The sequence below is a fragment of the Gossypium raimondii genome, chromosome 13, assembly GCF_025698545.1.
Source record: "Gossypium raimondii isolate GPD5lz chromosome 13, ASM2569854v1, whole genome shotgun sequence".
NCBI classification, from domain to species: Eukaryota; Viridiplantae; Streptophyta; class Magnoliopsida; order Malvales; family Malvaceae; genus Gossypium; species Gossypium raimondii.
In genome coordinates, this window is record NC_068577.1 from 11,445,190 (window position 1) to 11,463,949 (window position 18,760).

An 18,760-nucleotide genomic window follows, 5' to 3' on the forward strand; every position below is an offset into this window, starting at 1 on the left:
TAATACAAAAATTAAAAATAAATACTTAAATAGTATGTCAATACCATTATTTACCAAAATGGTACGTGTGCAATAGTACTAAGGGGTGGAGGGCATGGAGGAGGTGACACCCAATTTCTTTCTGACACATTCATTCAAACATCATTACAAAATGATGTATTTTTAATATATATATATATATATATATATATATATATATATGTAAGGGTGGAGGGTGTGAAAGAGGCAATACTAGTATTTTCTGATGTAGAAATACGTTTTAATTAGGGGACGGTGAGAGAGAGGCGGTACCAATATTTATTTATTTTACAAATGATTTTATTGATGTAATTGGGTTTTGATTTTGTAGAAAGGGTGTGTTTGAAAGAAATATAGGTATGTTTCTCCTGTGTGTTTTTAATATTTGTTTTTGTTTTTAATTTAAATGCAAGTAATAGAAAGGGTATTAGTTTAATTTTTGTTGATAGTTTATTTTGCAAAGAGGGTGTTTTGAAGAAAGAGAGTAGGTATGTTTCTATTTTTTGTTTAACATTAATTTTTGTTGTTTATGTACTTAATACATGGTCTCATTGTGTTGAAATTTTTGAGAGTTTTTTGCTATTTACTTAACTAGTATAGAGACGATTATTATGTTCAAGAATGTAATCTTTTCAATTTTATTTCTAATTATTATGTATTTATTTGTTGGCTTTGTTATCTCAAAAATACAAAAAAAAAAAAAAACTCAAATGGTAAAATAAATAAATACAAAAATAAATATTGGTGCCGCCTCCTCTATGCCCTCCACCCCTAGTACTGTTGCAAACATACTATTTTGGTAAATAATGGTATTGACATACCATTTAGGTATTTATTTTTTATTGTTGTATTATGTAGGTAAAAAAAACCTTAAAATACTCTCGAATAATATAATTTATTTTAATTACGGAAAAACATTTTCATAATTTCTCTAATTGAGTTAGTGATTGGTTGACTCATGGCACCAACTCAATCAGGAGCTTAAATAATAGTAAGTATATATATAATTGATGGATGTAATAAATTATGCAAAATAAAATTAAAAGGTGAATATTATATTAAAGTTTCAGTTTAGTGGCAATGTTGATGTTTTATTGATATAAATAGCATGTGTTCAAAAGTCATCCCATTTAAGTTTTTTTATTTGTCTTTTAAATAAAAAACTAAAATATCCTCGAATAATGTAACTTATTTTGATTATGAAAGGATATTTTCATAATTCCTCTAACCGAGTTGGTGCAAGTTGACTTGTGACACTAACTCATCAAAGGATTAAATAATAATATAGATTATTACTTGTGTATTCTATTACATCCAACTAAACGACTAATATTTTATTTCATTACAACCCTATTTTATTCCTACAAAATAGTTATATTTATAATGAGCCAAATGTGGCATTAGGGATTTTGTCTTTTTTCTTCTTTGGTTTGTTTATTATGTAACCAATATTTTGATAGCAATGATCCAGTTTAAATGAAATGAATCAATGTAGTCCATATAAAACGAAAGTAAGATAGTTAGTATTGTATCGGTGAACGCACTATTTTTACTAGAATTAGTATGTATCGGTATTGATTTGTTTTGGTGCACCATTTCAGATTTATCGATTTTTAAAAATACTTAATATATATATATAAATATATTTGTTTGATAATCAAATGAGTAATTTTTTTATTATATTTAGTTTTTATATTTTAAATGTAAAAGTATATTCTAAAAACTTTTAAAACTTTCACGTTCCAATTAAGTAGCATAATAATAAATAATTAAAAATTTTATATATTTTTTAATATTATCCGCACGAATCAAAATTTTCAGTAATGAAAAAATGATAATTGTTCTAATTTAACAATGAAACGGTGTGTATTGGTTGGCACAATCGAAACCAGTGCAAAACTAACCAAATTACATTAGAATATATAAAAAAGTAAAAATAAAGATATCTGTCCCCGCTCCGGTGATGCCCCTAATTATACTTACACATAGGGGTGAGTATTCGATCGAATCGAATCGAAAATTTTCGAGTTAATCGAGTTTTCGAATCTTATTTTATCTTCTTAATTTTATTTGAAGTTTTCTCGAATCGAGTCGAGTGAGATGGAATTCGAATCGAATATATTTGTTCGAGTTAAATTTTAAAAAATAATTTTGGGTCCTTGTAACCACTGTCACCCATCGTAATAAAATTTGTTCGCCTTAATCAAATTTTTTATTAACTTTCATCGCCTCATAATTTATTTATTAATTTTTTATATATTGGTTAGCTTCTTTGCTTGCTTAGTTGTTTCAATTATCTTGATTCTTGTCACTATGTATTTTGGAATTAAAAATATATTAAATGTAAAATTATGATTTTTAATAAAAGTTATTTTAAAAATAAAATGTGAAATTGATACCAATATAAAATTTTAACACGAATATTTTATAGCATAATTGATAATTCAATTTTAATATATATATTCAATATGACTAAACAATTCAATAATATAAATAATATAAAATGTGAAATTTAATTTAATAATATAAATAGTAGATATAAATAAAATTATTACTATTTATGTTTAGTGATTTTTTTTGGATAATTTTGATTTTTTATTTGAGAGTACAGGGTGTGAAGTAAAAGTTTAGGGGGAAAATAAAAAGTTTTGAGGAATAAAAGTTTGAAGAAAAATAAATAGGGGGAGTAAAATTTTGGAGGGAAAATATTAAAAAAAAATTGGAGGGTGGAGGGTTTGGGGTAGATGAGAGGTGAGATGAGAAGAGAATAAAAGTTTTAGGGGAAAAACAGGAGGGAGTAAAAATTTTGGGAGAAAATAAAAAGTTTTGAGAGTTTTTTGGAGTAAAATTTTGAGAAAAGTAAATGAGAGAGTAAAATTTTGGTGGAAAATAGATTTTGGGTGGATTGGGAAGTTGGGAGGGGAGGGGAGTAAAAGTTTTGGGGAAAAAGTGGGAATGAGTAAAAATTTTGAGGTAAAAGTAAAAAGGTTTGGGAGTTTGAGATAAAAATATAAAATATTATAGTTTGATATTCGAATTATTCGAATTCGAAAAGTGAACTCGATTCGAACTCGAAATTTGAAAAAAAAATTCGAGTCGATTCGAATAACTCGATTCGTTTAACTCGAAATTCGAATTTTTTTAATTTTTTCAAATCAAATCGAGTTTTGCTCACAACCATACTTTTCTTGTCATTTGTCTTACACATTTATTTGTGCGGGCCGTTTTCATCTCTTTCTTAGTTTTTATTTAGTTTTAAATTCACTAAAAAAAAGCCTGCACGAGATTCTCTTGTTCGAGGAATCCTTCACGGTACAAAATTCAATGCTACAATTCTTTTTTGTTCTTACAATTACAGTTTTAATTTCTCTTATATATAAATAAATAAATAATATTAAGCTTGCAAAATAAAAGTTCTAAAATATAAACACGAAATTCGTTCTTCAGATCTCTGAATGCTCACAGTTTCGGTAATGGCAGCTTAGTACCGAACAAGGACTTCATATTTGATACTCTTTTCAGGCAAAAGCTTTTGATCCTCTCTTCTTTTTCACCATTTTCCAGTTCTGCCAACACGCTTGCTTTTACTTTTTTTTTCTTGATTTAGTTATATTATTTTTCATTTACTTGAGTAGATGTGGATTTTGGCTATGTATCTTTTACTCTCTTTTTTTACCGTTGAGATTGTGAAGAAAATCTGAAAACTGAAAGGAAAATTTCAAACTTTCTTTGTTTTAGTTTGCTTGTCTGGGTTCTATATTTTCAATCGCTATCCAGTTCGATATCATTTTTTGTTTTTTATGATTGAATTAAGTTTGTCTTTTATTTATAGTAACTTATAACTAACAAGCTAATGATTATGTAGTGTACTGCCGTTTTGACTGCCATTACTTGCAAACCGTATTATGATATTGAGTGCGTTTGGTTGTTTTTAAAATGCTACTTTTAAAAAAAAAAATAGAGTTTAATGCTAACTAGCTAAATATTGACGCTTTGGTTGGGTATGACCTTCGCAGATTTCCAGATTTAGAAACTTGGGATTTTAATTATTTTTGGGTTTAACTGAGATGGGGAAATCTCCAGCGAAATGGATCAAGACCTTGCTTCTTGGGAAGAAATCTTCGAAATCCAGTTTCTCAAAAGGAAAAGATAAGCTGGTAAGGAAGTATTAATTATCTTCAAATGTTAAATAGTACTTGAAGATTGAAAATGTTGCATTTTCTAATTTTTGTTGATTATCATGGGCAGAATTCTGCAAATAAAGGTGAGGTTTTGGTTTCTTCCAAGGTAACTGTGTCTGACCTATCAGCGGATTCTCCATCGATTTCAGCACCTATTCTAGTGAGCCGTGCTAGGAATGTGGTGGACTCTGAGAAGGGTATACCTGCCCAATTGCCGATTGATGGGGAAAATATTCCATCTCTAAAAATGGATGGAAATAATGCCACAACCGGTAATTTTGGTAACCCAGAAAATCCTGATAGGATTAGGCTTGACCCAGCTGCTGTGACAGTACAGGCTGCTTTCAGAGGTTATCTGGTAGCTACTCTCCCTTTAAAAGTTACTTTTATACTTAAAGGTCATCCATAGTAATGAAACTTGTACGCATTTTACTGCTATAGTCTTCGTTCAGTTGTGTGAAAACTCTGTTGACTGTTATTCGCAGTAACTTGAATGCACTGTCACTGTTCTGCTTATTTTTCTAATATTGGAACCTTGCACTTTGCATCATGCCTTATGTTGTTAATGATGATTGTTTTAACTTATAGTTAAGGATATGTGAAGATTGGATGACATGTGATTGATTCATACTTCTTTCGTGGTATGATCTAGACCTTTCGTTTTATTGGGAGGTAGAACATTGAACCAGATATTGGTTTAACTGCTTATATATGTCAGACTCTACAATTGGCTGGCTGACTCTATGTTTTATATTTAGTTCATACTTTCATATTGTTATGAGCATAGGGGATGTAAGTGAATGTAATTCTTAGGGGCCTGGATTACTGTTTACAGTAACTTGGGTAGTCTACTACTCATTTGACTAAGTTTCTCAGGTTAACACAATTATCAGTTTCATCTTGTTTAGAGATATTTGAATCTGTAAATATTCGACAACCTGCTGATTTATAGTATTTGTATAAATTTTAAATGCAAATTTGGTTTTTATAGATTTGCATAAAGTTTGATAGGGGTACTGAATCTGCTGTCAACTTTTACATGCACTTATATTATGATTATTATCCTCCCTAAAATCATGTAGTTTTATTGATGACAATATCATGTGTTGGAAGGCTCGCCGGGAATTTCGAATCCTCAAGGGCATTATAAGGCTGCAGGCAGTTATTCGTGGTCACTTGGTTAGAAGACAAGCTGTTGCTACTTTATGCTGTACATGGGGAATTGTTAAGTTGCAAGCACTAGCTCGTGGTCAAAAGGTCAGATGTTCAGATATTGCCATGGAAATACAGGAAAAACATCTAAGACTGCTTCAGGTGATTTTTCTTACCGATCAGTGGATAATGGCTTGTTGTTTCTTGCTATCCTGACAATAACTGTAGACACCAGTTGTATGCCCTAGTTGAGTTTGTTGTTTATGTATAAAGTCTATGAGAATAAAGGTATTTTTGTGATTATATTGATATTAACATGGGCACTGATATCATAACCATTCAATAATAATAAAGGATTATTTTATTTCAGGTTCTTATCTGAAAATAAAAGTATACGTCCCTTTTGTTTCATTATGTGGCATTTTGAGTAGCTAATTGCACATAACATGATAAGGTAGCTACTTTTTCTTTCTTTATTTAAGCAGAGTTTGAAAAGCTCAAATTCTATAGGAGCGAGCATATCTTCTACAGTGAAGAATTTATCAAGTAATGTGTTTGTTCAGAAGGTATGATTTGGTTCCTCATACTACTATTGTATTCTGCTTACCGTTTAAAATGAGAACTTCTGTGCTGATAGAAAGTCCATGATGTTTAGCGACAATTTTCATGCTCCTAATTCTTGCTTTTGTCACCACAGTAGTGGTCTGATGCATATTTTTTAACATATCACTGCTCCCGTTTCTTTTGTGCTTCAAACTTGCGCTTATGCACCTTGATCCTTTGAATGGTTCTGTTTACTTTAAAGTTATAATTTTCTATTGCGGATATTCTTACTCTTTGTTATCTTTAGTATTTTTTTTTTCTCTGTGGTGCCTAATGTTTATAATATCAGTACAATAGAGGCATCTTTCCTATTTTAACTTGCAAGTGATGTCTAAAACTCTAAATAGCTGTATGCCCCATATTATTTTGAGAGCCACCATGCCTTAGTCCTGTATTTCACCTTCTGAGAATCTCGAATGCAAATGTATCAGTTGTTTATAGATCCCTTCTTTTTTTGTCAAAGCTACCTCTGGCCTATTTTTTAAGCTTGTTTATTTATCTACATTTTTTACTACTATTGATTTTTGATAATACTTACTTCTTAATATGTTCTTCTCAGAGGACTTAAATCTTAGAAAATGTCTTCAATTATTTTGGGCCCCCACGTGTGGCACTTCCTTTCCTAAGCTTGTTGAACCTCATGAAATGATAAACAAAAAAAGAAGAAGAAGAAAGAAAGAAAGAAAGAAAGAAATGTTATGCCAAGTACTCAGACTTTAGAACTCTAGCATAACTAGTAACAAAATTTTGCATGAAGATACATTCCTGTTCCTGGCCCCTTTTCCCTGAATATGGATGAAATTTGTTAGAGATAATGTTTTTGATGAGTGCCACTGCTTCCTGTTCCTAGCTGATGGCCTGTTGTGGATGCCAAGAATCATGGTGTCTTGACCTACGCCAGTTCTGTAATGTTTTTTTTTCATTGTTGTTCCAATCTGTATGTGACCATGCATTTCAATCATTTCAGCTTTTGGCCTCGTCACCTTCTGTATTGCCTCTACAACTTCAGTATGTTCCAGAGGAGCCTAACTCATCCTGGCAATGGCTTCAACGATGGACAAGATCACAATTTTGGGAATACCCCTCAAAACCAATTAGGAGTGGAAAGACAAAGCTAAGTGTTCAGAAACTATCCTTTGCAAAAGCTGTTAATGGATCTAGTCATTCTACATTGGAGTATGAAAAAAATAAACGAGGTCTGAGGAGAATTTCTGTCAACTCAGCAGCAGATTCAGTTCGGGAGCATCCACAAAATGAGCTCGAGAGGGTTAAGCGCAATTTAAGAAAGCTTTCCAACTCTTCAAAGGAGGTTACTGATAAGTCTGAGTTTGTTAATGAGAAAACAAAGAAGACTCTGAAAAAATATTCTAGTTCTAATGGCCCTGATGTTTTAGAACAGGAATCTGCTGAGAAGATAAGAGATGTGACTGCAACACTATCAGAACTGTCAATTCTTGAGGCAGATCTGAAATTTTCCTCAGAACATGCTTCTCTTGGTGAGCCTATTGTCTGTCCTGCAGTTGATTTTCCACCGGCCAAAAACAATGGTAAAATTGAGCACATGCCACTAACAGAGGAGTTAAACTCTAAGGATGAGCAGGTCGGTGATGAGAGCTCAAACACAAACCAAAGAAGAGCTTCTTTCCCAGCAAAAATTGATAATCAGGCAAATGGGTTAAATCACATGCCAAAAGTGCCCAGTTATATGGCACCAACTGAATCTGCGAAAGCTAGACTTAGGGGTCCAGGGTCCCCAAGGTTTATCCCCGAGGCTGTTGAGAAAAATGGGTTAAACAGGCCGTATTCTTTGCCAACTTCAACCACTAGTAATACAGGTTCACAATCCCCACATACTCAAAGACAGGTTCGAGTAGCTGGCAAAGGTGCTATCATCAGTGACAAATCTCAATCATCCTCTAAAGATGCTAATGGTAAGCACAACTTCACATTGAATGTTTTATGCCCTTCTGTTCGTGTTTCTGTTTTGCTAAATTAGTATTACCTATGGATTTTCTGCTTAGTTTTCCCCCATTCTTTAAGTAAGACATGGAAACTGGCAGCCTCTGTTGTACATAAATTCATGTCTACATGTGTGGTTAAACATGCTCTTATGTGGTAGTTCTATGCAATAATTAGCATGCAAGTTTCATTTTGAGCATGGTATCTAAACTAGACAGTTTTCGTCTTTGCTCATCACTATTGAACATGTTTAGTTCACTCCCTCTATGCTGCTTCTACATGATGACCATCCTTTATTGTTGGCTTGGCAATTTCAGATAAGGTGGTCAGAGCCGAGTGGAGGAGGTAATTCTTGCACAAGGAATTGTTTCGATGAAGTTTCCATGGGTAAATATTTGTAGATGTTACAGTTGTTTATTTGGTTCGTTTGTGTTTGGACGTAAAATTCTTTGGATCCCCTGTTCACTCTTTTCTACCATTTAATATCATAGGAATAGAGTGTGCCCATCTGCATATCTGGCTTTCAGAGATATCCTAGTGTCATAAATCTATCTATCTATTTATCTAATCTATCTACCTAATATATATAAAAGTACCAACTCTAAAATTGTAAATAGTGAATGACATATTTACTCTGAATATTTTTACAATTAAGTATTCAAACAGTAATTATGCTAGTAATAATTCTTAAATATTCAAACCTTAACTAATTCTTTTTATTAAATTAAAATATCAATTAATTTTATTGATTTTACTAAAATTCTTATTAATATGAAATTCTTTTATTTAGTATTTTATTCTTCTATTTAATATTTTTTTACTTTCCTTTTGAACGTATATATGATTTAATTAGATTTTTTACTTCAAAATTTTAATTTTATATCAAAATAATATTTAAAATTAAATATTCAAATAGTAAATAATTTTATTTTATTAAATTAAAAGATTAATTAATTTTATTTTGGTATTATTTCATTAATTTTTTATTAATGCAGAATTCATTTAATTAATATTTTTACTCGTACATTTTTGTCTATGCATTGAAAAAAATGACAAATTTGACCTTTAACATTTACACTTTTTATCAATCTTGTTTTTATTCTTTTTTTTGAGTTAAATTTGACCTCAACCTTTTAAATAGAGTAAAATTTGACAATCTGCATTTCAAAAAGAGTGAATTGTTTTTTTAAAGAGAAATATTAACTAAAATATAAAAAATTTTAAACATGGCAGCTCGCATGGCAACCCATGTATACTTCATGTTATTTTTCTTTTGAAATTTTATAATTTTTTCAAGTTATTTTATTTTTGAATATTTTATAATTATTAAATTATTATTGACGTGACATACAAGACAAATAGTGTCATGTCAGCATGAAGCACACGTAGACTGTAATGTTGACATCGTGAAAAGATTAATGTTTTAATCATCATATCCGTTAAAAAAAACGATTTAACTACTTTTTGAAAAATCAATGATTAAATTTAACTAAAAAAATGAATCAAATTGAAAAATATGTAAACTTGAAAGAGTTAAATTTATCATTATGCATTGAAAAAATTAATTGTAATATTAATGAAGATAAAATTAATGACTTTCTATCCTAAAATTACTTTAAGTCTTCCTATAATTCTACTTAATTTACCAATTCCTAGGACTTATACATGCTTCTCGAAATTTTGATTCTGTGATTCACTGCTTGATTGCATATTTATATTTACTTCCTCAAATTTATTTTAGGTATACAAATCACTACAAGTATGATAATTGTTTTACAATTTTCATTTTATATACTCATAATTTATTTTCATTATTTATACTTAAAGCTTCCGAATAAAAATTATATCCTTTTGGGAACACGTCAACATTTGTTTAGTACACAATATGTATATATATTTGTTAAAGATCTAAATTCTATCACAAAACAAAAACAAAATCATCGTACAATTCGTAGAACTTACAAATATATTCAAGGAATTGCAATCCAACAGAACCAGTAGAACCAAACTACACTAAGAAACAAAAGAAGAATAAATTGTTTTTTTTTCCCTGAGCCTAAAAAATATAAATACTAAAATAGTAGCTTGAGAGAGATGTTTATAAAGAAGAAATTGGAATGTATCATTGTAAGAATAATATCATATATGCAATTTCTTCTTAATTTTCAAGTGGACGGGATTAAAGAAATGTTTCTTAAGAGGGGATTAGTTAAGATATCAAGTTAATTTGAAGCGGTGGAACCATCAACGCGTTTGGACTACATAAAACATTGTTGATCTATGGGAAAAATAGCATCAATGAAAGAATCACTCACATAAGGATATGATTATAATAAAATGACTATAAAGTTTTTAATTAATTGATTAAGTCACATTGAGGAGGTTTTGATACTCAATTGTGATTGCATTCAGTCATCAGTTTTTGAATACAGAGAAGTATTGACATTCGTTAAATATTTTTGTTTGGAAAATTGTTCTAACAATCCATATATTCAATGCCATCTGATGTTGAATTAAGTGGCTTTGTTGATCAAAGAAAAAATCTGAAAAAAAAAAACTTATTTGTGTAAGTGGTGGAAATAATAAAAAAGAAGATGTGCACATTTAATGAAGTGGCTTTGGGAATTTTTTATGTTGAACATAACAATGAAAAAAAGGAGCATAATATCAAACATGATTATGTATGTATTGGTAAAAGGTAGATGTTGAGTATTTAGATGGAAGCAATTATCAAGAAACAATATTAAGTGAAACGATCAATGGAGATGAAGGAAGCTTACTACACCAACATTGGGCAATAGTAATTCATGGGCTTCTTCAATTAATATGGGCACAAAATCTTTGAGGTGATGTAACTAATGTGATTATAAACAAATTTTTTGGAGAGTGAAAATAGATATAATAGTCTTGGAATTAATAGAACAAATAATGATGGTCAAACTAAAAACAAAAAAAATTAAAGAGGATAATGGTCCATAAGTAAAAAGAAAGAAAGTGAAAACTCTTGAAGAGATCAAGAATGCACTTTGTTCGAGAGTAACAGGCAGAATCTTAAGAAGAAAAACGAGTAAACAAAGGAGAGAGGGGCAATCACCGCTCAACTAAAGTGAGAAATACGAAAATGAGTCTATTACTAATTTTGATATTCAAACCATAGGAGAATTTTGTGTAAAAATGTAGAGGAGACATGGAGAATATGAAAACTTACCTGATCATCAGAAAATTGTGATGATTAGTTAATCATTAATAAACTTAATCTTAAAAACAGGGTTTAGGGTTTAAGGTATATATATATTCTTTTTCAAAGCTAATCTTTTGATGTTGGATTGCAAAACCTTAAGATTCCATCATTGAACATTGAGGATGTAAATAGTAAAATTAAGTTGAGAAACATGAAACAATCAAGAAAATTGAAGGAAGCTTAGTTCACCAACATTTGACCATAATAATTCATGGGCTTCTTTAATTAATTTGTATAGCAATCAATGAGTTTTAGGGGTATTTTAGGAATTTTAGTCTTAGAATGTTCAGAACTTTGCAACATGGTTTATCAGTAATGTTTTCGACTATGGTTTTTAGAAAATCAAGTCAATTTTTGAAAATGAGTTTTAAAGACCTTTAATTTTAAAAAAGGATTTATTTGTAACAAGATCAAAATTGTGAGCATTTATGTTGCAGTTTTACCAAATTTTAAAATTGAACCTAATAAACCCCCATTCCCAGTTTTATTTCACGATAGCCACTCTTCATCCCTTGCTTTGTCGTTCCTCACTCTCCCAAGTCTCTCCCAATTGATTTTTGATTTCCAAACTACATTACTTTGATTCTCAGAATTCCCAAAGCATTAAACCTTCATAAATCTCCAAGAAATCACTCTAAAATTCCATATATTTCATAATCCTTTCCGCGTGTGGATTTTCTGGGTTTTCGATAAAAGTCCATTTTTCTTCCATCAAAAGTAACCAATCATCTACCCATTAGTTTTTAATATTATTAGGCCTTTGAAATTGAATTTTTAGCGTTAAATCGCATGTTTTGATTAAAAGTCAAAAATAGATTTATTAATGATGAATTTTAGATTTTTGAGTAAAAATGTAATTTCAAAGTGTTAATCATTAGGTTTTGATATGATTAAGAGATTTCTAAACTTGTTTTGAAGTATCGTTAAGGATTTTTGGGTTTTAATGATTTTTTCAAAAAAATAGCCATAAACATGTTAAAAAAAGCGATACTATGAACTGAGTATTTTAGTGTAGTTTAAAGGTTGGGAATTAGTCATAGGTGAATTAAAAGATGAACGGAATTCGGTTTAGGCGAAAAGATTGAGTATAGACTGAGATATTTGAATGTAAAGATTGCTAGGTTAAAGGTTTCGGTTATATGGGAACATAACTTAGACTTATGTTTTTGATTGCTTGTGGTGAATTCTTAGCTTTTTTTTGAATGTATTTTTGTGTGAATTGTTGTGTTGAAGTTCCAGATTCGTTAGGATGATTTACAAGCTAGGAAAGTCTAGTTTGAGCTTTCGGCATTTTTGCGAAAGTATAGTGGTGAGTGTTTAGATTAACTGTTTGTGGACACGATTCAATGTGTTATTGAGAATTTAGTGGTAGCCTAAACCCTTACTTTAAATTTTGAATGTAAGATTTCTTGTACTTATGTTTACCTTGTGAGATATATGCTTGTGTTATTGTGAAACTATGAACTGAAATGAGATGTTATATATATGTTATATGCTCATGATTACTGTTGTGAAAGAGTATATGTGTAGACATGTCAGACATGCTAAGTGACAGTGATAATATTGTGCAAATGATACAAATGCACAGTGAAAGTAATCGGAAATCGGTAAGTAATATGTGTGTTTAAATACGTATATTTTGGCCTTATGATACTTGAGATCATTGGATATAGTTGGCATGCCATAAGATTGTGAGTACTCACCTATATGTATATGTGATTTGGGCTTTGAAGCCGTGAGACATGTTTAGAGAGATAAGGGAATGTGAGCTAATCTCCATTCAGTAGGACATGTTTGGTGTGTTGGAGAGTGTTGGAAACACGAAAATATACACATTTTTTCATGCCCTTTTTAACTCAAATTCATGCAGTTTCGGTAAAATTCGTGTCGAAAAATAAATAATAATTATAAAATAATTAAATTGCACCCAAATTATGAACATGTTAAATTTTAATTGATTTTATATCAAATTTTGATTAATTTTGATTATTTTCGACAAATTTGCACAAAGAGCGAAAAAAAGCTTGGTAGACACTACTAGAAGCACAAAACCGAGAACCAATTTTGAAGCATCAAGGCTAATTAATTTTTCAACCTAAGACGGTCCAAATTATGTGTATTAATTCATATTATAATTCATTTTAATTTTAATCCAATTTAATTTGGGTTAAATAAATTATTATTAATTAATTATGAAAAGGGGCCCAGTTAAGCTAAACCGAGAAGATCCAACCGAGCATTGGGCAGCCCAAAACCATCTCACATGCTGACCCAATCAGATTTCTTGGCTGACTATTTGGCTTGCAAAATGACCCTTGAAGACTCCTTCAAATTGCATTCAAACCCCTCCACTATTTATGTCTTTCTAGATTTGCCCCTACAATAAAATAGCAAGTTTGAAACCTTCAAATTTGCCACATGTGTGGCCGGCCATGGGGGGACTCTATGGATGCTGATTTTTGCTAATTTTAGCAGCCATCCCAATCTACAAATAGCCCCTCTTGGCTGTTCACTTCAAACATATCTCAAACCCATTCATTTCTTCACTTCTGTCTCACTTTTCTCTCTTCATTCCCTTCTATTGTTCTTCATTTTCTCCCCCTATTCCTTTTCCGATTTCACCTCTTGAAAAGAGTCATTCATCCACCATTTGGAACTACATTCAATTGTTCGTGGAAGATTCGGTTTAACAAGAACAAGCAGAGAAAGATGAGCGGAGCAAACTAGTCAAGCCTCAGAGAAACATCAGATTTGATTCTTGTTCCCTATCCTTTTAATTTTGTTGTTGTTCTGATGAACATGTCTATTAATATTTGTGAACTTGATATGTTTAATTTAATTAATATGGCTTAAATTTAATTTGTGTTAGATTGATTGCATTTTGTCTACTTAATTTATTAAAATTGTGTTTGTGTTGTTATAGGTCTCGGTAAGATATTTGATTAAGTAAAACCATAACTAAGTTATTCTTACATTACAATTTTAAGGTAACTAATGAATTAATTATTTAAACAGATTGAAATTGTAATTAATTGACACAATACTTAATCAGTGCATGTTTAATCATCTAAGGTAGATGAGGATTAAATTAGCAACGGTATCTAACAATACATTAGCCTTGCATAACTTGCAAGATTATTGTGATTAAACTGTTTCAAGGTAGAAATCCATTGTTACTTCACGTAATCTTTATGTACTTATGAGATTGAATTAATTGTTTGAATTGGCATAAAGATATGTATAAGAGAATATTTTAATTTCAAAAGTATGTATGTTCATTAACACATTTGCTTATTAAAATTTGTTTAATCGGTTTAATTGACATAGAGATATAGTCAAGAGCTAAATGGATTTTGGTAAGTAAGTATTTTAATAAGTTAGCAAATTACCGAGTTGCCGTGAATTTATTCGTAACAACATAAACATGAGTTTAATAATTCTAAGTTAATAAATGTAATTAATCTAACACAATTATGTCATCTTGGTTAAAATCATCTTTTGAAGTTGTGCATTGAAACTTTTATTTTATTTTATTTTATTTTACTTAGTTAAAGTCCTAGTTTTTAATCACCTCCTCAAATCAAAATATTTTTCTTCACCAAAGTGTTTTAAAATTGCATTCATAAATAATTCTTTTCACAGTCCCTATGGGTACGATAACTCGACATTTACTTGTCACTTTATTACTTGTTGTGATTGTGTACACTTGCACATTTCCTTTGTTTCAAGATTTTAGCGCTGTTGCCGGGGACTGTTTTAAAAAGTCATTATTTGTGAATTTGTTAATTTTGCATTTTGGTTTATTTTTCTGTTCAATTTTAACTTAATTAATTTTTCTATGTTTATTTCAAGTGTTTATGAGTATTGACCGAATTATCGATTTACTCCCCGTAGACCTTGAGATAGAAAGAGCTCTTCGACAGCGGAGAAGATAAGCAAGTCAGAAAAGGACTGAAGAATCAAGGAAACAGAGCAAACCCTGCTTAAAATCTTGTCCTTATCACTGATGATAGGGATAGAGCTTTAAGACAATATGCCGTGCCAGTGTTTCATGATCTTAATCTGAGTATTAGGAGACCCGAAATCAAGGCACAACAATTTGAGCTGAAGCCAGTCATGTTCCAGATGCTTCAAACAGTGGGCCAATTCAGTGGAATGCCTATTGAAGATCCTCATATTCACTTAAGACTGTTTATAGAGGTGAGCGATTCTTTCAAGTTATTCGGAGTACCCGAAGATGCACTACGATTGAAGTTGTTCCAATAGTCGCTAAGGGATAGAGCTCGAGCCTGGTTGAACTCATTGCCACCAAATTCAATTTCCACATGGTAAGAGTTAGCAAAAAGATTCCTCATGAAGTATTTCCCGTCTAGCAAGAGCGCTAAGTTGAGGAACGAGATCACTGCTTTCCAACAAATGGATGATAAGTCCTTGTATGAGGCATGGGAAAGGTACAAAGAATTATTACAGAAGTGCCCTCATCATGGAATCCCATATTGCATCCAACTTGAGACATTTTATAACGGTCTCAATGCCCACACGAGGATGGTAGTGGATGCTTCTGCTAATGGTGCTCTCATTTCTAAGTCTTATAATGAGGCTTATGAAATCATTGAGAGGATTGCAAACAACAATTATCAATGGCCAACTAATCGAGCAGCGTTAGGAAGACGAGTCGCTGGAATACATGAAGTAGACAGTCTCACTTCACTCACATCTCAAGTATCTTTAATTTCCTTAATGCTTAAAAATTTTACCACTAATGGGTTTAATAGTTTTGCAGCACAACTATCGAATCAATTTGAAAATGTAGTCTGTGTCTATTGTGGGGAAGGACATCTGTTCGAAGAATGTCCATCGAACCCAGAATCCGTGTATTACATAGGTAACCGGAATCAAAATTGAGGAAGGCAAGGACTACAATCTAATTTCTATAACCCATTGTAGCGAAACCACCATAATTTCTCTTGGAGTAACCAAGGGGCTGGACCCAGTAACACATATGCCCAACCTAGATCAACCCAGCCACCTATTTTTACCCAACAAGTTCAAAAACAACCTCAAGTTGAACCATCCAATGGCTTAAAAAACTTGTTGAAGGTATACATAGCCAAGAATGATGCCTTAATCCAAAACAAGGTAGCTATATTGAAAAACTTGGAAAACCAAATGGGCTAGCTTACAACTGAACTCAGAAACCGACCACAAGGTGCTTTACCTAGTGATATGAAGAATCCGAGGAATCCAGGGAAGGAGCATTGTAAAGCATTGACAATACCTTGCAACATTGGAGCAATATATTGTGGTAAGACACTATGTGATTTGGGTGCGAGTATCAACTTGATGCCCATGTCAATATTTAAGAAGTTGGGGATAGGTGAAGTTAGACCTACTACGGTTACACTTCAATTAGCAGACTGATCCTTGGCACATCCACAAGGAAAAATCAATGACGTATTGGTACGTGTAGACAAATTTATTTTTCCCGCTGAATTTGTTATTCTAGACTTTGAAGTAGACAAAGAAGTGTCAATCATCTTAGGAAGGCCTTTTCTAGCAACCAGAAGGACCCTTATTGATGTGTAGAAGGGCGAGCTGACTATACGTGTTCAGGATAATCAAGTAACATTTAATGTTTTTAAGTCTATGCGATTTCCTAACATAATTGATGATTGTTCTGCAGTTGATTTAGAGGAATTAATGTTGGAAAGGGAACTTAACTATGTTGAGGACCCATTTGAATAAATTTTGACATTAGACCCTCCAAATGATGAAGAGGAGGATGAATACTTAGCTTTGTTAGAAGCTAATAAGAAGGGATTTAATTCGTAATCCCGTTTTGAATCTTTGGAGTTAGAGAATAGAGATTATACCCAACCAAAAGCGTCAATCGAGGAGCCACCTAAATTAGAACTGAAGGTACTTTCTTCACATTTAAAATATGTTTATTTAGGTAACGCTTCCACTTTACCTGTGATTGTTTTAGCAGAATTAACCGTTGAGCAAGAGGAGAAACTCATCCTAGTATTGAAGCAATTCAAGAAGGCTATCGGATGGACCATAGTCGATATTTGCGGCATTAATCCGTCTGTATGCATGCACAAGATCATCCTAGAAGATGGCGAAAAAGGGACGATTGATGGAAAATAAAGACTGAACCCCATCATGAAGGACGTGGTAAAGAAAGAAATCTTCAAGTGGTTAGATGCGGGTATAATTTACCCCATCTCAGACAGATCGTGGGTAAGTCCGATCCAGTGCGTGCCAAAAACAAAGTTATTACGGTAATTGAGAATGAGAATAACGAGTGGATACCAAATAGAACAGTTACGGGATGGAGAATTTGCATCGATTACCGAAATTTGAACAATGCAACTAGGAAAGATCACTTTCCTTTGTTGTTTTTGGACAAGATACTGGATAGACTCATGGGGCGAGACTATTACTATTTTCTTGATGGATACTCAGGGTATAATCAGATTACAGTAGCACTGGAATATCAACATAAGGCAACATTCACCTGCCTGTACGGTACATTCGTATTTAGACGCATGTCATTTGGTTTATGTAATGCACCTGCTACATTTCAAAGATGTATGATGTCTATTTTTACTGATATGGTTGAGAAATACTTGGAAGTCTTTATGGATGATTTTTTAGTATTCGGAGATGCATATGATGATTGTCTAGCCAATCTAGCCAAGGTACTAAGGTGATGCGAAGAAACAAACCTCATACTCAACTGGGAAAAATGTCATTTCATGGTAAGAGAATGTATTGTTCTAGGGCATCAGATAATGAGACATGGAATCGAGGTAGATAAAGCAAAGGTAGACGTTATTGAGAAACTCCCACCTCTGACATCTGTAAAGAGTGTTATGAGGTTTTTAGGTCACGCCGGTTTCTATCGAAGATTTATCAATGACTTCTCCAAAATTGCTAAACCCTTATGCAAATTACTAGAGGACACACGTTCAAATTTGATGAAGAGTGCTTAAGAGCTTTCAAATATTTGAAGAGTCAGTTAGTTTCAATACCCATAATCATCACACTAGACTGGGATTTTCCATTTGAATTGATGTGTGACGCAAGTGACTTCGCGATAGGAGCTATCATGGGACAACAAAGGAACAAAGTTTTTCATCCCATCTACTACACAAGTCGGACTCTAATAGGAGCTCAACTGAATTATACGGTAACAGAGTAAGAGTTACTTGCTATTGTGTTTGATTTTGACAAGTTTCGATCCTATCTTGTAATTAAGTATATACTTGCAAAGAAAGACGCTAAGCTGAGATTGATCTGATGGGTACTTCTGCTTCAAGAGTTTGATCTAGAAATTCAAGATTGAAAGGGAGTAGAAAACAAGTAGCAGACCACTTGTCCAGATTGGAGCCGCAAGAAGGTAATTCTCCACTTATACCTATTTAGGAGACATTTCCAGACGAACACATACTGAAGGTAAATTATGTCCATAATACCCCTTGGTTTGCTAATATTGCTAACTATTTAACTTGTGGTTTGATGCCGATTGATAAGATGTATCATCAAAAGAAAAAGTTTCTTCACGATTTGAAGTACTATTTCTGGGAAAAGCCATACTTGT

General features: G+C 32.0%; 1 protein-coding gene and 1 non-coding gene across 6 annotated transcripts; one reads left to right on the forward strand and one right to left on the reverse strand.

Moving 5' to 3' along the window:
* Positions 1-3,226: 3,226 nt before the first annotated feature.
* Positions 3,227-8,481, forward strand: LOC105783551 (protein IQ-DOMAIN 29). 5 transcript variants are annotated; one of them, XM_012609083.2, is made up of 8 exons: positions 3,291-3,330; positions 3,466-3,540; positions 4,035-4,175; positions 4,267-4,557; positions 5,313-5,513; positions 5,837-5,917; positions 6,922-7,885; positions 8,231-8,481. In XM_012609083.2, the coding sequence occupies exons 3-8, from the start codon at positions 4,086-4,088 to the stop codon at positions 8,260-8,262; spliced, it is 1,659 nt and encodes a 552-aa protein (XP_012464537.1). In that variant the 5' UTR covers positions 3,291-3,330; positions 3,466-3,540; positions 4,035-4,085; the 3' UTR covers positions 8,263-8,481. The 5 variants fall into 5 exon arrangements, with proteins under 5 accessions (XP_012464536.1, XP_012464537.1, XP_012464535.1 ...); XM_012609082.2 differs by lacking the exon at positions 3,466-3,540 and having other exon boundaries at positions 3,227-3,330; XM_012609081.2 differs by lacking the exon at positions 3,291-3,330 and having other exon boundaries at positions 3,408-3,540.
* A 7,056-nt stretch (positions 8,482-15,537) lies between these two features.
* LOC128036478 (small nucleolar RNA R71) lies at positions 15,538-15,644 on the reverse strand. The gene has a single exon (XR_008193273.1). It is a non-coding gene; the product is annotated as a small nucleolar RNA R71 (small nucleolar RNA).
* Between the last annotated feature and the right edge of the window lie 3,116 nt (positions 15,645-18,760).